Source organism: Bactrocera dorsalis, chromosome 1, assembly GCF_023373825.1.
Source record: "Bactrocera dorsalis isolate Fly_Bdor chromosome 1, ASM2337382v1, whole genome shotgun sequence".
Classification (NCBI taxonomy): Eukaryota; Metazoa; Arthropoda; class Insecta; order Diptera; family Tephritidae; genus Bactrocera; species Bactrocera dorsalis.
Genome location: NC_064303.1, coordinates 78630758 through 78658474, shown reverse-complemented (window position 1 = coordinate 78658474; position 27717 = coordinate 78630758). Strand labels below are relative to the sequence as shown.

General features: G+C 36.1%; 1 protein-coding gene across 6 annotated transcripts in view; it reads right to left on the bottom strand.

Annotated features, from left to right (window-relative positions):
* LOC105223466 (nitric oxide synthase) overlaps window positions 1-27717 on the bottom strand; it is a 296079-nt gene that overhangs the window by 172223 nt on the left and 96139 nt on the right. For all 6 annotated transcript variants that reach the window (XM_049449814.1, XM_049449811.1, XM_049449819.1 and 3 more), the window contains exons 7-8: window positions 27485-27624; window positions 12086-12260 (exon numbers count right to left, since the gene is read on the bottom strand). In XM_049449814.1, the coding sequence (XP_049305771.1) occupies window positions 12086-12260; window positions 27485-27624 (315 nt within the window). The remainder of the gene's footprint in view (window positions 1-12085; window positions 12261-27484; window positions 27625-27717) is intronic.

Sequence of the window (27717 nt, the reverse complement as noted above, 5' to 3'; positions counted from 1 at the left end):
CTCCATCTAAAGTGTAAACTGTTATTTTCCACTAAAAATTCCGCCATTTTGTGGGTGGAAAACACCCTTAATAAAAAAAAATTATTTAATAAACTTTGGGGGGCGGTATTTTATATGTTAAAAATGTGTTCAAAGTTTGAAATGAATCGATCAGCTGCACTTTTATCCCGACCGCCCTCAGCTGTTAGAGTTAGAGCGTTAAAGGCCAGGAGACTAATAAGACGATAACTCTAAGAATCGAAAAAAATCGATTTTTCGAAAGTGAAAAACCCTACCCCCCCCATAATGAACGAAGGTGGGAAATATTATTTAGCACAGTGTAAATTGGTAGCGCAAATTGATAATATCCGATTGACTGTCGGTTTGTCTATCCACCTGTGCAGGCGATAACTTGAGTATAAATTAAGATATCTATTTAAGCTAAAACATATAAAAGGGAAATAAGTAAGCTCCATTTTAAGATACAAAACCTTTATTTGGTAGAATGTATCACATTCAGCATTGCCCCGAACATTTCCATCTTCAAAAAGTCATTAAACCTTATCTCAAAAACTACTTAACCAATTTCAACCAAATTTGCTAAGCGGTATTATTTTAAAAACTTCTTTATTTACTGTGCAAATCGGCTAAATCAGGTGATAAACACGCACTCCCCCATAGGTATAATTGTTATGTTGAAAACTACTTAAAGTGGTATAACTCAATACGTAAAATACTCAGAAACGTAAATTTTGCACCTAATATAGTAAAAGCATAGCAGTGAACATCTCACATACATTAAATAAATTGTTTCCATAAATAATTGTCAAATATGGATAATTAATATGTGCAATGGCATCTTTTCCTAGCATTACGAATTATGCCAAAAATTTATGGAATCGGGTAAGTACTTTCGGATTTTCAAGCTGACTCTAACTCTTTTACGTTGGTCCTTTAATGTAATATTTTAAAATTTTCATAAGCACACAATTTGTGAATTGTTCAAAAAAAGTTCGAGTCGATTGATAGAAGGAAATGATAGAAATGTACTATAACTGTGATTCGAAACATGTCTATCTATGACAAGGTGACAAGTTATGAATCGTGGATTAATACGTATGAGCCCGAAAGTAAACAGCAGTCGACTGTGTGAGTGTTTCAAAATGAGTCGAATCCAACAAAAGCTGTTCACACCCATAGTACCTCCAAGCACATGGTTACCCGTTTGGAAAACCTGGACAAGTCGTACCTTTACCACTTGAACAAGGCAGAGCAGTAAATTCTTAGTAGTACACAACCATTTTTTGCCAGCTATCTTTTAAGAAATCTGAAGTCTAATAACTTAATTGATGTTTGCTTTTTGTACTATAAAGTCAAAAAATCAGTTGGAGCTTACACATTTTTTGTTTGCAAAAGTAGGCGTAATTGTTATGACCGATTCCACCTATTTGCAATACCAACAACGTACCGAGGAACAAGTATACTAACTAAAGGACTTTAACTCGGCACGTCAGCATGATTATTTGTATACATACATATATATATGTACAGTGCCACACATAAGTTTTGGCACAGCAATCATATGGCAATTTACGGTTATTTGAAAAGCAGACTAATAGGTTACTTAGTGTAAACACATTTTCCCACAAATGCTCAAGTGGGTTGAGGTCTGGCGTTAACTACGTTCTTATCAAATGGTCCGAATGCTTCGGGTCATTGGCTTGCCGAAATGTGACTGAAATTGGTAAATTAAGTTATTGGGCACTTTTTTCAAATTTTTCTTCAAAATATTTAAATAAACCATTTTGTCCATAATATCACCTATGCATACTAGCTCATCCACACCTGTAGCAGCCTTGCATCTCCACACCACCACAGCCGGATTTCACTGGAGCAAGATTTTGTTTTTAAAATTCAGTGTTGAGCTTTCTCCACACCGAAGTACAACCATCGCTCCGAAAGATATTGTACTTACACTCATCTGAGAAGAGTACTTGGTCCCAGAATGTATTTGGTTTTTTGATATACTCGTTTGCGCAGTTTTTTTCGGGCAACACGCGAATTATAGCCAGCCGCAAATAGTACTCTTCTAACGGCCATAGCATGAATATCCTTTCCAAATTAATTTTTCTCTGCGTAGATGATATTTCGGATCTATTGTGACTTTTCGAACAATGTGCGGCTTTTGACCAGTACGCTCAGTACTTTTTAAATATGATGCTCCTTTAAACCGCGTTATGATATTGCGAATTGTGAACCGGCTCCTGTCCACCATTTCACCTCTTTCGGGTTAAAACTTGGCTTGGTTGTGCAAATTTAAAATAAGTTTTCCTTCAGATATACGGGTTTCTTGCTTTAAGGACATTTTTATAATTTTTCACGTTAATGAACACAAAAATGAGTTTAACAAGGCTAAAATGATTCACAATTTGAATAACTGATAATAAATAAAACGAAAAGTGTTGAATTTTTGGAAAAAGAGTAGATAGATTGAATAATATTTAATTAATAAACCGGGTATGCCAATACTTTTGTGAATAAAAAAGTGAAATTAAAAATGATTTATTATAATAAACTTAACATAAGTGGTAGTTAATTAATGGATTTAACAAGGAAAATATGTTTACACTTTTAAAATAGCCGTAAAACACAAAATAGTTTTCAAAACTAATGATCGAAGAGGCTAATTTAATATACGAAGGTGATTATTAACCGATATATACAATGTAATGCCAACCGAAAGTTTAAAAATCTTATATTAGGTACATGGGAGATAGAGGTAGTATTGACCCGATTGTATATATTTTTGGCATTGCTTCATATTAGTAACAGTAAAAATCTATTTTTGACTTAAAGGCATACTCGTATTGTTATCGGAAAAGTATTATTTCCAAATTTCTATATTACATCTCACAGATTGGTCGATATTTTCGATAAAAAGTTCACAGTATGAATAGGGATCCTGGGGCCTGAAAAGTTTTTGGTTGATATGAACAATTTTTGGTCATAAACTAGTACACTTCGCGCACACTTTTGCACTATTCGCGCAAAGTTCACCGATCCTGTACGTGTTAATTGAAGTGGTCAGCAATCCAGAGCGCTACATCACATCATCGATACCATAGCAACCATCGGGACACATTCGCAAATAGATCATCTCTATCTGATCTGACACCGTCTCGTTGATCATCTAGTGCTTTTATTTATATTATACATTTTTATTATACTTTCCATATTTAATGATAAACAGATATAATTACTTAATAAATTAAAATCATTTTAAATTTAAAGTACACTTGTATTCTTTGTTAATAAAGTGGAGGTGAGTAAATTACCCACCTAGTGGGTATACATTTAAACAGTTATATTATATTAAAAAATATATATAAAAAAATAATATATAAAAAAAAGTCTTGCGGTATTTTCGCTAGTTGGCGCTGAAAGCGTTTAGTTCTAGTTTTATTCGTCGCATCGGGTCATGCTATACCTTTTTGGAAAGTTCATTTCACGCGCTAACACGTGTTTGATTGATTGTCGTTTCTTTTAAGTTGTTCGTGAGTTATAGCGTCGCAAACATGGAGCAAAATAAAGAGAAAATACGGCATATTTTACAGTAGTACTACGATAAAGGCAAAAATGCATCTCAAGCCGCCAATAAAATTTGTGCAGTTTATGGACCCGATACAGTTTCCATTTCCACCGCACAACGATGGTTTCAACGTTTTCGTTCTGGTGTGGAGGTGGTCAAAGACGCGCCGCGCTCCGGAAGGCCTGTCGTCGAAAATTGCGATAAAATCGCTGAATTGGTGGAAAGAGACCGGTATAGTAGCAGCCGTAGCATCGGTCAAGAGCTGGGCATGAGTCATCAAAAATTCATTTTAATTTCAATAAAAAAAAATTCAATAAAAATACCGCAAGACCTTTTGACAACCAATATACATATATAGGGCTAGGCGAAGTACTGATCGGATTCAACCCATTTTTTACACAAGCGTATGATATTATCAAAGAAACAGCTGCATTGAAGTCCACATATGTATTTAGCGTCTGGGTTCCTGAAAAGCGGCGTGACTTTTGTCTGATTTCGAACATATTCACATTATAACGTAGTCAAGACTATATCATACTATGTTTGGTTGGGCTGTTGCCCAATTTTAACACCTGCTTCTATAAAACCCTCCCCTGCCTAGAAGCTAAATTTAAATTTCTAAATATTTTCACACCACATGCATCGGCCAACATGTTAGTTATCTCGATGAAAATAAGTGAAAGTGTTTTATTTCTAACAATGTAACTTTGTGCCTATAATGTACATAATATGAAAACTTTACCTATACCCCATGTAACAAATATCATGATTTTTGAATACCCGGTTGATCATATAGATTGACGATTGAATGTGAGGAACCTTGATGACACCTTGGCCTTTTAATTGTATGTAGTATTAGCACCAAATATATAAAATCGGTCCAATACCATCGCCTATATACCTATGTATATTGGAGGATGGGGTCATGTGTAGAAGTTCACGCAAGTGAGGAAAGTTCTCTGATCGCCATTCACTTGGGACTGGCCAGAAACGATTCTTTTACATATGGCTCTAGCAGCTCACGACTTCCGGTCTTTGGCCAAGTATCCTCTGGGTAGCCTAAGAACATCCGTTTTAAGGCGAGCTAAAGTGAGAAGGTGAAACATCCCCTACATAGGGTTGTGCGCTAGGTTTGGGACCAGCCACGTAAAAAAAAACACCCAATGAAAACTTCGGCTATAATCGCGTAAGCGGTGTCTACGCCAATTAAGAAGAAGATTTAGAAGATATACCTTATATAAGATCTTCAAACTTTCGTCAAAATTAACTGAAAGTAACATATATATAAGTGATGGTAACCCATAATAATTTTCCTTCTAAAACTTTTATATTTTTCTAAAATTAAGCATAAAACACCAAATTAGGGGGTGCCAGATAAATACCAACCGCAACAACAATTCTTCAAGAGAAATGTTAGAAACTCTTACTATCCAGCATCTTTCCCTTGCAAAAAAGATAGCGGAGTTAAAAAAACAACATTTAAACGTATTAGATTTGATAAAGGACCTTGGGACGCCGATTAATTTATGTTGTACAAAGGTGAGCATAGGTTTCAACTGTAACTTGAATATGGAATGTAAACATATATCAAGTGACAATTTAGGGCCGGCAAAATATGTCTTCCAATAATATCGATTAATCTAGAGCAGTGTTTTTCAATCTTTTTGATTTCGCGACCCCTTTACAGGTTGAAATATTCTGGCGACCCCCTTGTGTCATAATAAGTCAAAGAAATAATTTAATTTTAAAAAAGGTAATAAGTTTTCCCTGTTTTGGAAAATTGATCTCTTATTCGCGCGGGTCATACTGCGTCGGCGACGGCGACGTTGCCAGACCGCACGGCATGATTGTCGATGCGGTAACAGAAAGCGCCCTGCGCGAGTTACCAGTTTTGTGTAGGTGCCTCTTCCTTTATTCTAATAAAATCTAGAAATGCAGTGCTGTTGCTTCTGTTTCGGATCAAAGTTCACACTCGAATGAATTAGAAAAATAGCCGCTTCGCGATTCTTTCTAAAAAAAATAGATGCTTAGTGATTTTCTCTTCTCTTCTCTTAAACTCTCAGCATCTGTACAAATAGGGTAGAGAAGGTAACTCGCGCGCCACCCGCAATGTTCTTTTATTTCAACTCTCATCACTCAGTTAAGCGTAGTCGCCGATGAGTTCAGACGTCATTTTTTTGTTTTTTCGATTGCTCTGCGCGAATTAAATGGATAAATTTCTCAAAAGATCGCAGCCTTCAACATCTGGTACGAGTATCAATAGCGGTGGTGGTGAATCGAATCCGAAAAAAATAGACATTACGATGACAGTTATTTGAAATACGGGTTCACAGTCATAAATAATAAACCTCAATGTGTAATTTGCAGCGATGTTTTATCACGTGAGAGTATGAAACCGTCAAAGCTTATGCGACATCTCACAACCAAGCATCAAAAAGAAGCTGATAAGCCGTTGGATTTCTTTGAACGAAAGTTGAAAGCTCTTAGTCAGCAGGAAAATACTATAATTCAGGTAAGTAAGAAAATAATGAAAAAAGCGCGGGGTGCACTATAAATCAGCTCTTAAAAAGCGCCCCACCCTTTTTTCATTGGTGTTTATTTCTTTGTTATTTGCATACAACTTTTGATTATACTTAATTTCGGTGTGCAAAGATTCCGCGTCCTTAATTTTTATTGACTGTTCACTTGTATATTGTTTGGTTTATTTTCAGGCATCCAGTGTGAACGAGTCAACATTATTAGCTAGCTACATAGTCGCATATCGACTAACCACATACAATAGCCGAAAATCTTATTTTGCCAGTGGCACTCGATATGGTTGAAATTATGGTCAGTAAGCAGGAGGCAAACAAATTAAGAAAAATACCACTTTCTGACAATACTATTTCACGCAGAATAAACGATATAGCCAAGGATATTCAAGTAGTCGATAAATTAAAGAATAGCCAACATTTTGCTTTGCAGTTCGATGAATCTACAGATGTTTCCGACTGTGCACAGTTTGTAGTGTTTGTGCGTTTTGAGGCAGATGACAGTATTACGGAAGAAATCTTATTTTGCAAGCACTTCCTGCAAACACTACTGGCCAGTGTTAGTACGATATGTTTTTAGAAAGCACTTGCGACTACGATATTGATTGGAAAAAATGTATCACTATTTGTAGCGATGGCGCTAAAGCTATGACTGGCAAAAATAGCGGACTCATTTCAAAATTAAAATCGATAATACCAAACATATCCTGGACACACTGTTTTCTTCATCGACAAGCTCTAGCTGCTAAGGTAGTACCTTCTGATTTAAATGACGTGCTCAAGGAGGTAATAAAAATTGTGAATTTTATCAAAGGTAAAGCTTTGCAAACCCGGCTATTCAGAATCGTTTGTGAAGATATGGGCTCGTTTCATCAAAATCTCCTTTATCACACAGAGGTCAGGTGGCTATCCAAAGGAAAGGTATTGACAAGAGTTCTGGAACTGAGAGCTGAATTGTTAATGTTCTTACAAAATGCAAAATCAGAATATGCTTACCGTTTTTCTGACCCTATTTGGCTCTTGAAATTAGCATTTTTGGCAAATAGTTTTAGCCACCTTAACAATTTGAACAAGAACCTTCAAGGAAGAGAAGAAAATATTTTAACAGCTAAAGATAAAGTAAAAGCATTTCATGCAAAACTTCGTTTGTGGTCGACCTCTCTGCAAAACAAAATGTTTGAGTCTTTTCCGTGTGTTCAGAAGATTGTTGAAGATAATGCATCAGCCCAAAGTTTTGCAGTATCGGCTCATATCCCTTGCATAATACAAAGCTTGCATAATTTACAAGAGAAACTTTTGACATACTTTCCAGACTTGCACTCTGAAGCTGACAATGGGCGTAGACGGATCTTAAACCCTTTTTTTGAACAAATCAATAGATCTGGCTGATGTCAACACGAAATGAAAGAATGTCTTCTAGAATTAGCTGCTAATGGCATGCTTAAAATGGAATTTTATTCGCAAAGTGTCGACGTATTTTGGATGAAAAGAAAACACGAATATCCAGAGCTGGCAAGGGAAAGTCTTAAATTATTAGTGCCATTCGCCACTTCATACTTGTGTGAACTGACATTTTCTTCAATGGTAGACAAAAACTAAAAAGAGAAATAGACTGCAATTAGAAAATGATTTACTTACACTGTGATAGTCAAAAAAAAGACAAGACCAAATTCGACGGTTTCCCCCTATTTCGGATCCTACGAATCGAACTGCATCATTACTTTTTTGAGTTACAATCATGGTTTCATACAAAAATTTTTTTTGAAGTTTTTCATCAAAGTGGCCCATTGTAAGAGAAAGGCACATTTTCTTCTGTCTCTAACTTTTTTAATGTTGACTTTTTTGGTAAACTTTCTTTGGCAAAGCTTCTCAGAATAAGTCCGTTTTAAGTTCTTAGATGACTGTAAACCCCAAAATCGATGTTTTTTGGGTCTTTATAGCCAATATGTCGAAAAAACTGAAATTTAATTCATTTTTTTTAATGTTTTTTCCCTTTGATACTTATACATTAAGTGACATCTTGTAATAGTAAGAAACTTAAGCAAAGACAACGTTCTGAGCAAACTAACCGTTAGAAAAACTCTTAACAAAATTTGTATTTTTTAAAAAAGCTACACTAACTATGTTTGTGTGCTGTTTTATTTTTTTTTTGTATCTTATAAGTGTTATCAATAAGTATCATAAATTTGTACACAATATTTAAATTACATTTAACAAGACTCATCTATCAATGTCCAACACAAATCAGCAAGCAACGAGTCAAGCTTTTAACCACTGCACTGATAATAAATAACAACAAGTAAAGTTTGAAGAAACGTTAAATACTTGCCTAAAGTCAAAATTTAAGCATAGATTGCAGTAGTTAATTTGACTTTGACTTCGCGGAAAGAACATTGTTTTAGTGCCTTGTATATTAAGAAAATAAATTAAAATGAATAAGTGTCCAATTGGCCTATCGTTGTTCCGCTACGTATGTGGAAAATTTACAAGCCCTCGGAGTATACGCAAAATATCTTCGGGAACTGCCGGCATCTACGAGGAATATTTCGATTTGCCCGTTATAAGAGACGTAGATTGGGTGCCAAATACCATTTGCACGCAATGCAACAACAACCTGCATAACTGGTCAAAAAGACTGTGCCTAAAAATGGCGTTCGGCATCCCAACGATTTGGATAGATCCACAAGGGCATCATACTGGTAACTGCTACGCGTGCAAGAACAAATTTGCAAGACTCAACAAAAAAAAACACAGTTTACAAAAGTGTTCAATCTGCACAGCTACCAGTACCTCACTCAGAAAAGGTTCCGATACCAAGATGTCCAAGTCCAACTGACAGATATATTTCGCCAACATTTTCCACCGAGCCTACAGATCTACTCAGAATGTATAACCGAACCGAAGTTGAAAGCCCATGTCGTCACTTGGAGATTTCCCAAGCCCGTTTGAAAACGATGGTACGACAGCTGAAATTATCGCAAAGACAAGCGATTTGCCTAGCACATCATCTTCGTTCGGTAAATATATTGTCTAAAGATGTGAAGGTGTATGGATACCGCAAAAGACAGGAGGAGCTTTTAAATTTCTTTGAGGTTAATGGCGACAAAACTTTTTCGTATTGTAAAAATATTCCTGGTCTTATACAATACATGAACTGTGAGTACAAACCAGAGCAATGGCGCTTATTTATTGACTCGTCGAAAAATAGTTTTAAAGCAGTATTGATGTATGTGGATAACACAAAAAACCGGTTCCAATCGCCATAAGCTCCAACACAAAGGAAACATACGAAGCAATGAAATTAATTTTGGACAGAGTTCAGTATCAGTAGCATCAATGGAAGATATGTGCGGATTTAAAAGTTATCGCCTTGCTTACTGGTTTGCAGACAGGATACACAAAAAATATGTGCTTCATTTGTCATTGGGACACAAGGTACCGCGGAAACCAATATAGAATGCTTGATTGGAAGCTTCGCACAGAATTTCATTTAAATGTGGCAAATGTTATCCATATTCCGCTGATACCAGCTAATAACATTTTGCTATCACCACTGCACATAAAATTGGGAATTGTCAAAAATTTCATAAAAGCAATAAATCGAGATGCCGAAGCTTTTAAATGTTTGACAGAAATATTTCCAAGACTAAGTGTTGCGAAAATAAAAGAAGGTATTTTAAGTCTTTTAATAGAATGAATGTTATGTTCATACATTATTTTCAGGTGTACTCAATGGCCCCGATATAAGAAAACTTATGAAGAACGCAAAATTTGGAGAACTTCTAAGGCCAAATGAAAAAATTGCCTGGAACTCCGTTATGACCGTTATAAACCATTGCTTAGGAGTGCACCGGTGTGAAGATTGGAAAAAATATGTGGATGACATGGTGGGCGCTTTTGAAGAAATAGGTGTGAATATGTCCTTAAAAATTCATTTCCTTCACCATCACAAGGACCATTTTGAGCAGCAAGTTCCTACTGAATCCAATGAGCATGGAGAAAGATTTCACCAAGTCGCCGCCCCCTTTGAGCATTGGTACAGCAACAAAAAGCTTGACTCGTTGCTTGCTGATTTGTACACAATATAAGTAACAAAGGGTAAATTAAAATATTGACGAAACGTGAGGGAAAAAACATTAAAAACAAGTAAGGAAGGGCTAAGTTCGGGTGTCACCGAACATTTTATACTCTCGCATGATAAAGTGATAATTGAGATTTCATTATCCGTCATTTACATATTTTTTTTATTTTGGTTCCTATTGTATACATATATTGTATTATACAGAGAAGGCATCAGATGGAATTCAAAATAGCGTTATATTGGAAAAAAGCGTGGTTGTGAACCGATTTCCCCCATATTTCGTATATGTCATATATATGTTAAGAGACTATTATATACCGAATTTCATTGAAATCTGTCGAGTAGTTCCTGAGATATGGTTTTTGGTCCATAAGTGGGCGACGCCACGCCCATTTTCAATTTTTAAAAAAAGCCTGGGTGCAGCTTCCTTCTGCTATTTCTTCTGTAAAATTTTGTGTTTCTGACGTTTTTTGTTAGTCGGTTAACGCACTTTTAGTGATTTTCAACATAACCTTTGTATGGGTGGTGGGCGTGTTTATTATCCTATTTCTTCCTTTTTTTAAATATATTTGTAAATACCTTAAAGAAACGACTCCATAGAGTTTGGTTGACATGGCTATGGTAGTTTCCGAGATATGTACAAAAAACTTAGTAGGGGGCGGGGCCACGCCCACTTTTCCAAAAAAATTACGTCCAAATATGCCACTCCTTAATGTGATCCTTTGTGCCGAATTTCATTTTAATATCTTTATTTATGGCTTAGTTATGACTTTTTATAGGTTTTCGGTTTCCGCCATTTTGTGGGCGTGGCAGTGGACCGATTTTGCCCATCTTCGAACTTAACCTTCTTATGGAGCCAAGAAATACGTGTACCAAGTTTCATCATGATATCTCAATTTTTACTCAAGTTACAGCTTGCACGGACGGACGGACAGACGGACGGACGGACAGACAGACATCCGGATTTCAACTCTACTCGTCACCCTGATCACTTTGGTATATATAACCCTATATCTAACTCTTTTAGTTTTAGGACTTACAAACAACCGTTATGTGAACAAAACTATAATACTCTCTTTAGCAACTTTGTTACGAGAGTATAAAAATGGAATAAATTTCAGTTTTTTTGATATATTGGCTAGAAGGACACAAGAAACATTGATTTTGGGGCTTACAGTCGTCTAAGAACTTAAAGACGGACTTATTCTGAGAAGCTTTGCCAAAGAAAGTTTACCAAAAAAGTCAACATTAAAAAAGTTAGAGACCGAAGAAAAATGTGCCTTTCTCTTACAATGGGCCACTTTGATGAAAAACTTCAACAAAAATTTTTGTATGAAACCATGATTGTAACTCAAAAAAGTAATGATGCAGTTCGATTCGTAGGACCCGAAATAGGGGGAAACCGTCGAATTTGGTCTTGTCTTTTTTTTTTTTTGAAAAAAGCTATCACAGTGTTATTAATGTTTCAAAAATAATACCACAATTTGATAAACTAATGAAAAATAAACAAGCACATCTTTCTCATTAAAATTGTGGCGACCCCCTCTCTTTCAGCTGGCGACCCCCCGAGTAAGGGTTCACGACCCCCTTAGGGGTCGCGACCCACAGATTGAAAATCACTGATCTAGAGCAAGCACCGATTATAATGAGTGTACGATTTCAAGTAGTTTTCAGCGAAAACTGGTTTTCAATGTGTTTTCGTTTGACATATTTTACATGGACGAAAACACAAGTTTTAGGTCGAAAACTAGTTTTTCCCACGAAAATATGCTTTCATTGTCGGTCCGAACATAGTAATAGCCTTTCTTCTAAATTTTTATTTTCAGTCCTAACTGATGACTTACTAATATACAAACATTTACACAATAACCTATAAATATAATAGATAATATCTTTAATATTCACCTCTAACATATTTCGACGATTTACATCACACAAATTCCGACAACCAATTTCCGTTGACATGTACCAACCGCTGAATGTAGTCGCTGTGAACTGAAGACCGCCCACATCAAAGAGCATCGACGAAACCGCCGGTACAGCATACCATCGGAGCCCCAATTCTGTAAACCACTCAAATCTGTAAGAAAAAACGTTACAATTATTTAAAAGTTACTTAATCAATAAAATAACCCAACAATGTGATACAGTTCGATTTTCAGTGAGCAATTCTGTTTTAGTTAAAAAATTAACACATGCATGCATTTATTATAGGTGATACATATAAGAAACCCGTGGAATTTTGAACTTCAAAATTTAAAAATTTTTATAAGTACAGTCGCAACATTATGCATAGAGTATAATAGCTTTGTGCAGCTAATGGTTGTTTGTATCACCCAAAAGTATCCAATATAGATACGATATAGGTCGAGTATAAATGTATGATACGAATGATAAGGATCTCGAGACGAGTTGAAATTCGTCTGATCTTCCGTCCAACTTTCCAAGCGATAACTTGAATAAAACTTAAGATATCTTAATGAAACCTGGTGCAGGGGCTGCATCGATCCTTTACCACGCCCGCGAAGTGCTGTTAAACGAACACATATAAAGTACGATAACTAACATAAGCTCAAAATTAAGAGCGAGTTCAAATTTTTTTAAAGGTGGTCTTGACTCCCTCCCTTAATTGGTTTAATGAAGAAATCTACCAAGCAGCTAAAGGTAAATCCTGACAAGAAGTTTCTTTATCATCTCTTCATATCGAAAATCGATAAAATCAGATAATAACCACGAAACTATATAATTTTGTTCTTGCAATTCGAAATATTTCACTTATTGCGGAAATAACTTAAATAATAATAAACTTTTAACTTTTGGAGTTAGTCTGTGGATCCACGCCTGGAGCCATCTCTTGGCTAAAAGCTTTTAATAGTCTTAAAACGGCACAGCCCACAATTATCTGAAAACGCATATCTTGGGATCTGCTTTACTGATTCCAACCTAAGTACTTCGGTAAGAATGTTAACATTATTGTATCAAAACAACGGCTAATTCCCATATAGCAAAATTTTAAATTCCATCTGATTATTTCACTTCACTACTTTCACCAATGTGTATATCATGAAAAACTTTACACAAATAGTATCTTAAGGCATGTCATCTCAAGTCTACAAGTCACAATCGAGCCATAACTGGCAAAGTCCCCAAAATTTTGTTGCGGCTCTTTACCTTGGCGATAATCGCGTTCTTAAGAGGAGTGAAGGAGCGTAAACTATCAAATGTTACACCTAAAATCTTTAGCTTATTGATAGTCGGAATCTTGAGGCCATCGAGCTCTATACTCTTTCGTCCAGTTCGTGAATATGGTCGCTGGGGATTTGGTGGGGAGAGTGTCAGCTTCCGTGCAGAGAAGAAGCGAAAAAGGTCGGAGAGATAGCTCTTTACCTTCGAACACATGCAATCGGTTTCATTGCCCGACGTCAATATCGTGCAATCATCAGCGCACCAGGTTATGGAAACTCTCTCTGGCGGCTGTGGGAGTTTCGATATCTAGAATTTAAACAATAGCGGGGAGAAGATATCACGCTGCTCTTCTCGAAACAGTACAGATGATTGACGACCGCTCAGATAGTTCATGGTCCACCTCTTCAATCATAGAGGGAGCGTAGTTTGTTCAATGTCCTGCAGGAGCGTTGTGTAACTGTCTGTTTCAAAGGCGTTTGACAAGTCCAACGCTCCGAGGATCGTTCTTTCATAGGGTGGTTTCTGATTAAGACCACGAACTATTTGGGTGTTTATGACGCTAAGTGCTGTGGTGGTACTGTGCACTTCTCGGACGATAGGACTCCCCTTTGTTGTAGTGTGAATTACCGGCTAAAGTAGCTCGCGCACTTTTTCGGATCCGAAGTGGCAAGGCCATTGAATTGACCTTCAAGTCATTCAACATGTCTCTTCGGATTAGGCAAAACCTTGACAGTAGACCAAAGCTTACTCACACCGGCGGAGAGGTTGCAGGACTTCAATTGCTCTATCCATTTCGTCCGTTTGTGTTGATTTCCCAATCGCCGAATCTCCAAATTGAGATGCCTTATTCGGGAATCCCCGGGATCGGCATGGCGTAAAGTGTCTCGCTCGTTACCTAAAACAGCTGCTTACGAGGGCTACTATATATATTTCTGGCCTAATAATGAAAATAGGAATATTTATCAACGAATTTTTTTTTTTCGTTGGATTTGGCTCGTCTTGGAAGACCCACACGGTCGATTGCTGTTTTGTTTCGGGCTCATACGCATAGATCCATGATTCGTGATTTAACCTGTGAGGACCTTAACATCTTTTGAAGCACCGTGATCGTATTTTTTCAGCATTTCTTTACACCAATCCACACGAGCCTTTTTTTGAGCGATTGTCAAATTGTGCGGGATCCAACGAGAACAAACCTTTTTTACGGCCAGGTGTTCATGCAATATCCAATGTATGCTGGTGGGAGAAATGCATAGGCAAGCCTCTATCTGAAGGTATGTTACATGACGGTCTTGCATTATCAGTTCACGTACGGCATCGATGTTTTCTGGCACAACGGCTGTTTTTGGACGACCTTAACGGAATTCATCTTTGAGCGAGCGTCGGCCACGATTGAATTCGTTGTAACAGTTTTTCACAGTTCTATAGGATGGTGCTTCATAGCCATACAAAGATTTTAGTTCATCGATGCACTCTTGTCGTGATAATCCACGTCGAAAGTTGTGAAAAATTAGTGATGTTATGCTAAAAAATTTCAAACTTTCCAATGGAAATGTCAGATTGTACCTGGCAACACTTAGTGTTGCCTAGTCCAGAAATATACATAGCAACCTATGTATTAGGCTCGATCGAGATGATTATGGGCAGGTGGTCTGATTCGAGAGTTAGCATAGGTCGCCAGGTTTTGCTATTTATCAGACCACCACTAGCAGTGGAAATATCGAGCGAGTTATTACATAACTCTGGTAGGAGTTTCGTCAAAAATGCAGTGCAGAATGTCGAATCGTCTATCTTTTCAGCCAGCTCCATCCCCCAACGATCATTTGACAGGCAGGATTGCCAAAGATCATAGGGCGCATATATTCGCATAGTACCAAACGGTTTTCTCAACGAAGTAGCGCACCTATATTCGGGTGATATCCTCTAGGGCAACATGTAACTAGAGGGATGTATATATTAAATATTTCGAGCTCGACATCGCCTGACCGGATAACTATATCCTAACATTCTAGAGTAGTATCCCTGCTCGGTATTGTGCAATATGAAGGCTAGGTCTCCAACATTATCTCGCTAGCGATCTTTACATAAAACGTTAAAATCGGCACAACTTAAAAGATCTGAGCGGCTGTTTAGTTTGGTTTCTTGAACCGCAGCAGCCATCGATTATCAGAATGGGAGTCATGTGGCCTATTAGAGCTCATATGGACCGTACGCACTAGATGAAGGTTGCACAGCTTAGCAGTAGTGCATTGGCAACATGGGGCCACATAACTTGTGGTCCATTCCCTGTGTGTCTTAAGGTCTGAGCAGGTCTTAAGATGGCTCTATCCATTGCATGTATTACACCTGACCGAGGTGGAGTTTGGAAGGAATCTTTTAGCACAAACGCTGCAGCAAAATTCTTCTGGGCTTGGCTTGGACTCAATGCCAGCACAAGTCAGGAGTAACCCTGCTGCAGGGCGTTGCTCCAGTGACGACAAACTTAAACTAAGACTTACCGATCTAAACGGGGTTAGATCACCGAAACAACAGCCCTTGGCAGGATAAAATCCGGTGCCTAGAGCCAGTTGTTGTGGGAATTGACAAAATATTTTAGTCGTTGCCTCTGTTGTGTGGCACGTAGTCCCGGCTTGTTGAAACAAAATATTGTCATGATCATCTTCCTCCAATTGCAGTCATAAAAAGTTAGTTATGATCGATCTATACCACTCTCCATTGACACTAACGGTGTCACCAGATACATTCAAAAAGAAGAACGGACCAATAATTCTATCAGATCTAAAACCACGCCAAACTGTTAATTTAGGTGCATATAATGGTTGTTCATCAATAATGTATGGATTTTCTACGCACTTGAATTGACCATTAGATTTTATTTACTGCACCACTCAGATGAAAGTGAGCCTTATCGGAGAAGATGACTTTCTTTAAAAGGTTTTTATCATTTTCAAGTAGTTCCTAGCCAAATTCAGAAAATTCACGACGGTTAAGATGATTCAATGACTTCAGTTCTTGAGTGAATACAATTTTATACGGATGCAAGTTAAAATTCCAAAATCCTTCAGGTTGTGGTTTGAGACAGTCCTAATTCTTGAATCAACAAATTGCGGTCTTCAGAAACACTAGCCTGAAGGGCAGCAATATTTTCATTACTTCGATCGGTTCTTTGTCTTATTGGGACTTGAACATTATTTAAAGAAAATGTTAGCTCGAAATTTTCAATAATTCGACGAAAAGGGAGCACAGGTGCACGATTATAACGACCATAAAATGGCAAAAGGGTACCAAAAGAAACCATTGGAGAACGATTATTTTGATAGTGAAATTGAACTATTTATAGAGTAGCTTTTGCGTATATCTTCTTTCCATGATAAAATTGTAAACATTTCTGAATCCACTTAAACATCATATCATCTATTTTAGAAAACCTGGTAGAATTGAAATTTAGAGAGAATCTTTCCCTGATAATAGTATGTCTGAGTCAGAGAGCTACAACGATCACAATTTTTTTAATCATAACTTTGCTTCAACAAAAATGAATGATCGTAAGCGAGCGTGCTCAAAGCGAACAATCAGTTTCAATCACTGTTGCTTGTTTCGTAATGATTTTTCTCGATCGAAAGCCTTGTGTGAGCAGCAAAGAATGTTCGAGAATGCTGCTTGCATTCCGATCGATCACAATCATACCTTTTGGTCATACCGGGTGGTTCCTGCCAGCAGCGCAGTCGCTGAGCGTTCTTTTTCTTTAGCTGGAAATATTATAACTGAAAAAAGAAATAGGCTCGGACCATGTTCAGTTGATAATTTATTGTTTTTAAATTCATTTTTTTTAAGTTTTAGCGATTAAGAAACCAAGTTTATTACCTTCTTTTAATTTTAAGTTTTTGTTGATCTCAATGAAGAAGTGATAAAAATTTGAAATTTGTGTTCCCTAATATTTTAAGCATTACCTTTGTTTATTAATTTTAAGCATTAATTGAATTTTAGTTAAGAATGAAGAAATACATATATGCAGTAATGTTTTGGTTAATTTTATGCATCGCAACTTGTTTCCGTTAAAACACACAAATATGTATGTACATACAAACAATGCACATACATATTTGCAGGGCAATTCTCGATCTGATTGGTTCAATCACAATCAATTCAAACGCATAGTTGATTGATGCCTGAGTTTTCGTGCATCATTGGACTTGATCGTGTTTTTCTGTACAATCATTTCCAATCATCATACCGGAACCGAACAATCAGTTTCAATCAGTAAGCAGAGCAATCAAATCAATTGATCGAACTCCTTCGTTTTGAGCACGAAACTCGATCGAACAATTTTGTTGCGAACCGCTGTGCTGAGTTGTGACCGTTTTGAGCGAGGCTGATCAAACCGGATCGATCATACTCAATGCAGGTCTCTGGTCTGAGTAAAAAAAAATTTATTGAATTAACCCCAATATAACTATTTAATATCACGATTTTGAAACATCCCAACTAACTTTACTCCACACATATTATTACGGTATTGCCAAAAGTAGGTAAAATAAGTTAAAATACGTCTCTAAGACTCTATATACCTAATAAACCTACATGATATAAAAAATTTGGTGACTCACTGAATGGAAGAGTTGATTATGCTTATGTATGTTATTGTTTTTTGTTTTGGGTCATAGAGTTGTGGCAGGAAATACTGGCTAATTTAAGAGTTTGTCCTTGACTTTTATTTATTGTGATAGGGAAAGCCACTTTTTAAAATTATAGACGTTTGAACGTTTCGGCAACGTCTGTCGGAAATCACCTGCCCAGAGCACATCGAGTACTAATTTTGCTCATGAGTTTCAACGGAAGCTTGAATGCTGAATGTGCAGTTCCACCATCACTTAACAAGATTGCGGCTATTCCGAAGGTAAAAAAGACAACGCAACCACTTTCTCTTTGAGCTACTGTGCCAGCAGCAAGTTCAGCAATCCGTTAACTACGCATTCATCGTTTCGTCCCAGTGGCTCTTCTAGTAACCCCATCGCTTCACAGAAAGTGGCCCTTTTTTGCGCATCTACGATTTCGATCGCTTGAAAAATGGTGGGGCTTCAGATTCTAGTCAGTTAAGTGTACGGTATAAATTCTACCCAGGGCATTTGAGGTTTCCACACCAAACCAACCGCCGACGGTTGCGCCCTACACGCGTCTTTTCCATTCTGTTTGCAACACATTCCACGAAGAAATTATAAACGAAAAAATTAATCGCATGCGTTCGACAACGTCGTCTACCCCCACGTGTCTGCCCGTTCGCGGAATGCCCCGACACTCCGCTCGGCCCCCGATAGGCAACTGAAAACGTGTAGGTTTATGTTGAAATCTAATCACCTCTCCTGTACTCTGAAATATTCGCTAAAGAGTGTGCGTACGAATAAGGCGTCATTTTAAGTGTCGTGTTTTAATTAAAAAAATATGTACAAAGTTCCCCAAATTTCCCGAGGTAAATAAGATAGTTTCTCGCAATAAAGCGTAGGCTATGTGCTAATCTAGGGTGTCAGTTAACTTTAATTGAAACTCGGGAAAAAAGTATAAGTTCGTAGATCGGACCAATGCCACGCCCATAAAACGCCAATAACTGAAAACATATATAGTACCACAACTTAGAACTGAATAAAGATATAAAACTCTTATTTGGCAAGAGAAGCTGAAACAGGAGGCATATGTGGGAAAAAAATTTTGAAAAAGTGGGTGTGGCCCCCTCTAATAAGTTTAATGTACATATGTACATACATCTTAAACCACTTAAGATACAGCAACCTACATACCCCTGAGATGATATGACAGGGGTTTAATGGAGCCAGGGTCAAAATTGAACGAATGGCGTAGTACCGCCCACTTTTAGATCAAAACACATACCTCGAGACCCGCCCGACCGATTCCAACCAAATTCGGGTTATGACAATCGTAATATAGGAATGTGAAAACTTCCCATATAATACAATTTCTATTTGATTCTTTCCCTTTCCTGAGTACAAATCAAAAAGCGATTAATATAACAGAATTAAACTTTGCACGAATAATGCATTTGGAGTATGCCACCTTATGAGTAAAAATTGTTTAAATACAGCAAAAAGTACGTAAAGTTGAGTTTTGATCGAAAATATCGGTCACTAAGTGATATATGTATATATCTGAAATTAAGGGATAACCTTCTCTTATAATGGTATGTCTGTATACTTCCTTTAGCCTCTATATACTAAACATAAAAAATTTCGAATTTCCTGGTGACTTTATACTGCACATATCGGTCAATGTGGTTTATCTTAATAAAATTAAGAGAATGGCCTTTTCTAATAACGGCTCAATTTTGTGCTTACATACATAGAATAAATAAAATCATACTCGTATGCTGGTAGGTGTAGGAAATTTTGTCTGGACTTTGAGTGCTGTTGGGTTTAGGAATAGGAATAACAAATTATTTTATTGTAATAGGATAACTAATAGGAATTATATGTACATAGATATGACTTTCGAGAAATAAGATAAAATCGATTTTATAGTAGTTGTATCCAACTGAGAGAGCTTTTACATACGTCCATCATTTTTTTTTTTGAACTTTAAGTAGGTTTCATATATGTAAATGGTAAGTTTTTCTAGGTATTTATATTTTGGTGATTTTAGTTCTCTTCTGATTGATTGATTGATCTATATTGTTTAAAATCCAAAGTGATTGCTTTGCTTCCCTGAACATAGTATATTGAGTTTACCACGATGTTTCACCTGATTTTATTACATAAGAAAAACACGTTCTTTAAATTTTTTTAAGATAACTCCAATATTGAATTTCAATTATATATCTCATCCATTGACCGATATTTTCGGTAAAATTTCAACTATAAGCACTGGGTCCACATATTCAGTACCTAGAGGCTTGAACTGTTCTGGTTTGATTTGAAAAGTTTTTAGCCAGAGGCACTATTCGTGTAAAGTTTTATCCTGATATATTAACTGACTCTTTATTTGTATACTGGAAAGTGAAAGAATCAGATGGAATTTAAAATTTTGTTATATGGGAAGTATGCATGACTGTAATTTAATTTCGCCCATTTTTACACTGTAACATAAATTGTCAGATCTTGGTCTAAACCTCATATCCCTAATGTAATAAACTCCGATCCTCAACCAGGTAATCATTAATGTTTAAACTTGTTTAAAGCTTATTTTAATATTGGATAGTCGAAAATATTGGATTAGTCCGAATTACTAATCAAATTTTAGCTATATTTTTTTTTATTTTTATAATAATAAATAAATAAACAAATATTTACCATATTGGTCGACCATGTTTGACAAAATAAGTGAGGGCGAGAACTTAGATGGGTATATTAAAACAACTGCCCCACCCACAAAACGCCATTGATCGAAACCCTATAAAATATCATAACGAGCACTAAATTAAGGTATATCCCTGTAATTCGGTACTGTGTATCGCAGTAGCAAGGGGCTATTATTTTCCAAAAGTCTTAAACGATGAGCCTAGCCCCGCTCTTTACTAGTTTTAATGTATATATCTTCGAAACCACACAAGCTACAATAACCAATTTCGCTTGGAACAAATCTCTTAAGAACCCTTACCGACATAGTGAAAGTGAATTCAATCGGATTATAACCCTGCCCTCTCCCCATCCATATAGCAGTTCTGTTAAAAAGTACTAAAAGCGCGATAAACCAATATCTAAATGCTTCAGATACTCAAAAGTCCCTCTACCCTGAACGGTCAATTTTCAATGATGGGTAGCACCTCCCACATTTATGTGAAATCCCATGACTCGAAATACATACTTAACTCAAACGGGTAACAATACAATGTTATTATTATGAAATAGTACGAAAATGGGCAAAATCTGACAAGAACCAAGCCTAATTTCCATTTAACACAATTTTAAATATCATATGGATCTTTTAGTTATACAAATAAAGAACCAATCCATGTATCCGAATAAAATGTTTGCACTAATAGTGTTAAATTGTTGAAATCACACGAAAACTATTGGGCACATTTTATCGAAAATATCGATTAATCTGTGCGATATACTATAGAAATGCGGAGAGAATCAACCCCATGTCCTAATAGAAAGATATTCGAACATTCGGCTAACTTTATATCGCATATATTGGTCAATATGTGAATTATATCAATGAAAATGAGAGAGCGTATATTTTTTATAACGGTACATGTTCGAATACTCAAGACCCCCATATAATTAATATCAGATATGATTGTGTGATGTTTTAATGATTATTTAAATACAGCTGATAGGAAGTTGAACCACTTGAAAAATCTTCGCACGTTTGTGAAAAAAATATAAGTATATGACACTAACACAATTAAAGTAGGAAACAGAATTTCACTTATGTGTAGTGCACAACCATTTCGGTCGAGTAGCAGTCGACTGAGCGGTGGATTTAAAAAACATCATATTGCCTGTCAAAAACTGTTATCTATATCTAGAAATTAATTTATTTGTGTAATTAATTTTAATCGATTATTTACCGTAAACATATGTTAATGTCATTGGGAAAAGTAGAAGGAATAATGACGGGTCTGTCAGAAATCTCGGAATTAGTGTGCACTCCTATCAAATTACGATTCAACATTTTATTGATGTGGCTGCAAGTGGTGCAGATCTATAAAAAATGTGCATTTGTCGACTGTCACGAAATAAACGATTTGCTAAGTTAATTTTGTTAAGCCCAAATTTCAAAGATGTTATTTCATCAGCCAATAAAACGACTTGAGTAACACTTTCAAAGCTTTGTGAAATTTATTCCAACAAATATAACGATTTATGTAAAGAGAAAATTATTTGTCCAAATTTTTCATATACAGTGAAAGATCTATTAGACACACGCTCTATTAAGCGAACATCTTAATTAATCGTACATATTAGCCGGTCCCAACATTTTTTAGTGTATTAAAGACAATCTATTAAACGGTCTCTTCTATTACTCGAATATAAAGACTGTTTTTCCAAGTGTTCGCTTATGGGAAATTTCACTGTATTTGCGGTCATATTTCTACACAAAGATGTACATACTTTTGATAAATGAGTTATTCATTCACAATTTACATCTGATAGTTTTGAGATTCTTTCACATCTTTGGAATTCCTTGCAGACATAATTTCTTGTGAGTTCTGATGGAATTGGAAAGCCTAAAATTCCTATATTATGTGTATTGGCACTAATCTGTTATAAGTACATCTAAGGAAGATCTGAACTGATTTACTCATAAAATAAACTTAATTATACAATAAAAATATAATTCACATATTCACCGCTATATTCGGCATACTTTTTATTAGATACAGCTTAGACGTGAAACATGAGGCGAAGGTTAAAAATAGAGATCGTCCGTTCCTTAATAACACGAAGGTTTGACCACCCCAATAACGACGATTTTGTTTGTTGAGAATGCCATTAAACCCGAAATATTTTTGGTATGAACGGAATGACTATTTTTTTCGAAGAGCGTTTGCGTAATAATCTCCGACATTTTCCAAGCGTTGTACCAAAATAAAACGTGACAGGATGAAATGGCAAACCTTACTGTACTCAGTGACAAAATAATGTCATCTCTACCTGTCTATCTTTATACAGAGACTAGGGAAAGTAGTAACCCGATTTGTCTTTAGTATAAAGTCATCTATAGGTAATGTGGTTCTCATAATTGATAGCTGGAGCTTTAAAACATTCGACTTCACTCTATTTATTCAAAGCTCCGATATCTTATGTTATATACTGTAAAGTAAAAGATCTGATAGAATACGAGACTGTGTTATTGATAGCTTTAATCCGTATTAACTTTCAAACTATAAGATATGCATGTGAAGGTAATCGACCGACTTGAAGTTTGTTTTTTAAACGATAATACATATGGTTAATACAATTTAGCAGTTTTGACAATATTTTTTTATATTATACATGGGTTTTATTCCTTTTTATTCATTTTAACACAGTGTTGTGGGAAGCCAGATTAAAGTGTTTGCTTGTAGTTATGGCACTTTATAGTTTTTTGATTATTGGTATTTATTAGTCGTGATACTAGTCCTTGGAGTGGATGCGGCACGATATTAGTTGAAAATGTGGCGAAATAATCACGAATAACCAATGCAGTATGAGATGGTGCATTATCGCACTTCTTTGTTCAGACATAGTAAAAATCCAAGAACTTACTTTTAGAGCCTCACAAAACGACGCGTATCTCAAATTTTGACGTGTAATTTAGCGTAGATGTCACTAACAGTACTACCAACTTATAGAAAACAAATTTACCTATTCGGCCACTTAGTAAATGCATTGACTGCTGTCTGCACTCGTCGACTAGATACTGAAGTTGACTCTCCAGCTGCTAACAAAGCTGTGTCATCCGCAAATGTCGCTGTCATATAACTAGAATCAGATGGGAGGTCACTGGCAAAAAGCAAATAAAGCATTGGCCCCAACAGGCTTCCCTGGGGAACACCGGCTTCTATCTATTGCAAGTTTGAATACGCATCCTCTTGTTTAATGCGGAAGTATCTGTCTTTTAAGTATGAAGCTATTAATTTCACAAAATTGTTTGGGTAGCATGTATTTCAATTTGAGCAGTAGACCCGTATGCCAAACTTTGTCAAAAGCATGAGACACGTCCAAAAAGGCCGCCGTACAAACGTTCTTTTTATCGATTGTATTTTCAACGAAATTTACGATTCGGTGTACCTGGTCAATTGTTGAATGGTGGTCACGGAAGCCAAATTGATGTGTTGGTATTAGGTGTTTCAGAGCGATTATTAGTTTGAGCCTATTTATGAGTACATTCTCAAAAATTTTAGATAAGGCTGACTGCAGCGAAATTGGTCTCTATGATGTAGCATCGTGTACTGGCTTACCCGGCTTAGGTATCATTATGACTTCAAATACTTTCCAAAGCGATGGCACGTATCTTAGGCATAAAGCACTGTTTATAATGTTTACAAGGTTTTTTATACAATTGTTTGGTAAATTGCGTAATATTTCTCCAGTTATTAAATCGTACCCAGGTGCTTTTTTGAGTCTTGTGTTCCCGATAAGATTTTTAATTTTTTTAAAAGTAACAGGAGAAATGTTGATGTGTGGATCCAACCAACTATTTTCACAGTTTATCTCATACCCATCGTTAGGCGTAAATGTGTTTCTCAAATAATTTGCAAATACGGCATCTTTCTGTTCATTCGTTTTAGCCCATGCAGTTCCGTTTAGTTTTAATGGTGCTACATGTTTTATTTGTTTATTAATATTTCTTGCAGCTTTCCAGAGTGAATAGTCGGTGGATTTATCAGCTGTGAGTTTAGCCAGATAAGTTTGGAAGGCAAAATTTTTAAACTCTTTAATTTGTGTTCTTAGTTTCGCTGTGCATTTATTAAGCTCAGTTTTGAGAGCAGAGGACCTAGTTTGCTCCCATCTCCGTCGCTTGCTCTTTTTATGGATACTTTCTAAGACGTGTTTTGGGTATTTGGTACCACTTAGATTCACGTGGGTATTTGGTGTATTCTTCCACGCAGCGTTTTGAATTATTTTTGTAAAATCTTCAACTTCACAGTCCAACTCGATGCCAGTCGATATGTGCTTAAGCTTTGGGTCGACTTTATTCAACATACTTTTAAATCTATACCAATTAGTGTGTTTATTACATAACGTTGGCTTGGCGGCCGAAATAATTGGCTTTTCATACAGAGTTAGTAGCACCGGAGAATGGTCAGAGCTTAGGTCTGAGCAATCTTTAATACATAAATTGAGTTTCAGTATTTTATTGATTATACACAAGTCCAGAAGGTCTGGCAATTTCTGTCTATCTGTAGGCCAATAAGTGGGTTTTCCTATAGAAACAAAGTTACATCCAACTGCTTGTATAGCTTTAAGAAGTCCTCGACCGTTGGTTGTAGTTAAACGTGATCCCCAATGAGTGTGTTTTGCGTTAAAGTCGCCACCAATGATATACCTTCCGTCATATTTTTTTTTAATTCATATACGTTTCAATTTTTATATTATGTCTAGGTGGACTATATAGAGCAATAAGATACAATGGATGATTGTGCAATTTAACTGAAATTGTTGTAGCTTGGATTTCTTCCATCTTAATCGTAATTCATAATTTTTAAATTTTAAAAATTATTGGTTCGTAAAATGCGTTTCAGATAATATACATGTATCAATATTTCTGTCGTGTAGAATAACTTCTAATTCATTTTAACTTTCGGAAAGACCATTAGCGTTCCATAGCATTATTCTCAAAGAGTTACTGTTCATCAATAAATTGTAGATGGTCCTCAAGAGCGTTGAGCCGCTGATTAAAGGACTTAAATAGTTTCTCTTGCTCATTTAGTTTATCCAAGATTTGGGATAACGGACTACTTTTTTGAATTGTATTTTTATGGCCTTGTTTAGCTAAGTATTTGCGCAAATGAAACTTTAGAACCGGAAGGAGGGATTTTACTTCTCCTGTGTTCGCATCGGGTTTGTTCGTCGGAGCATTGGCATTCTCCTCAACTGAATTACCATTCTTTTTATCTCTAAGTTTTTGCAGTTCTTTTGCGACGACACAACCACGGTAGCTTGCAGGATGAGAATCGCCGCAGTTGCAACATTTAGCAGATTGCAGATTGCAAAAATACTACACCGAAATAAACAAGGGCACGAGAGCACCCATTGCAGAATCTAGTGATATATGAGCGACTGATTCAATCAATTTATTGTAAATGACTAGTGTGCATGGCTATTGTGAATTGGCGCACCTTCTGCATACATTTTTAACAAAAAAACTGTAACAAAACTTTATAATTTAAATAGAAATTATAAAATCTAATTAAAATTTACCTTTCTTAACAATTTAACGACGTAATATGTCTTTATGTAAAATGGCAACTACAACAGGGTTGCAATTTTATTTTTGCGTGACATTGCACGTTGTAAATCTGCAAATCTTGCACCGTGCACCGGGTTTTGCAAGAGCAAGAGAATACCCCTATTAAGTTTGTAGGCGCCGTTGCTCAAAAGCTTTATTAAAAAGTTGTTCTTTATTAGATCTGTAATATTAGAACGTAATTTATTAAAATCCTTTACGTCGTTAATTATAATAGGAGGTAGGCGGTGGGTTTTAGTATCATTGTTGGCCGCCTGCTCTTTATTTTTATTTTTCGAAGGGCTGATTATTGTTGGAGAAGTATCAGCTTTGCGTTTTTTTGAAGAGCGCTGTTTTTTGAGTATCCACTCAGTTTCTTTAGCTAGCTTATCTTCATCGGGTTCGTATATTTGATCTACATTCATACCAGAAGGTTTTGCTTCAACACCCACTTGCTTGCTTTTACTAGATTTTAGTTCTTCGTTTTCCCTTTTTAATTCCATCTTATCTTTATGTAACTGATTGCACATCGCTTCCAAAGTTCTAAGCCTCTAATTTATAAGTGAGTTAGTTTTTTCTAATTCTCTTATTTTATTTACTCTAAATGAGCTGAGACTGTTTCTTGGCGTCACCTCTTGAAGAGGTTCAGCCATTTTTATTTTCCAATGATTCCGGGGTATTAGAAACCTGTCGTTTGGTCGACAATGCATTTTTAACAGGAATTTTTTTTTTTGTTATTTGACCAGTATGGCAGCGCTGAAGGCAATTGGAAATTGTTAGAACAGAACAGATGATTTCATATACGCAGAAATAATGTGTAAAAGAAACAGCTGATGAGCACTTTTTTCCCCGCGAAAATTAATTATTTGAGTATTTATTTGATTTGTTATTGTTATTGTTAAAAAAAAAACTTCGATTAAATTGCGATTTTATTTGAATGATTTTTACCAATTTCTACCATTAATGCAAGGAAATCGATGTGTAACGTGTTGACAACATCAATGCCTCCCACGGCGCACACACCCACGAATTACCACAGATTAGTTTATTTGCAAATTTTCGCAATTGCGGAGCACACTTGGATGTTGGCCGCACTCAATGATAGTTACGATCGCAGGGATTTTGAAATAGCAATCTCTGAAATCTCAGATATTGAAATATCATAAAATCTAATGGAAATACGCCATCGCTTGGAGTTACTATACAATATATTTATGTAGGTGGCAAACTTACTTTGGATGACTTAATGGAACTTCCAGTATCAATTCTGGCGGATAGTCGAAATAGTCCGGATCGTGGCCATTCGCTGATACAACCAAAGGCAAAATGTCCCATTCTGTCCCTCTACCTTTCCAGCCCAATTTTATGCAAACCTATATAAAAAGGTAGAGAAATACTCATTATTAATTATGGTATTTTAATAAAAATAATAACTCAAAAATTGTTGATCCAACCAGATTACTTAA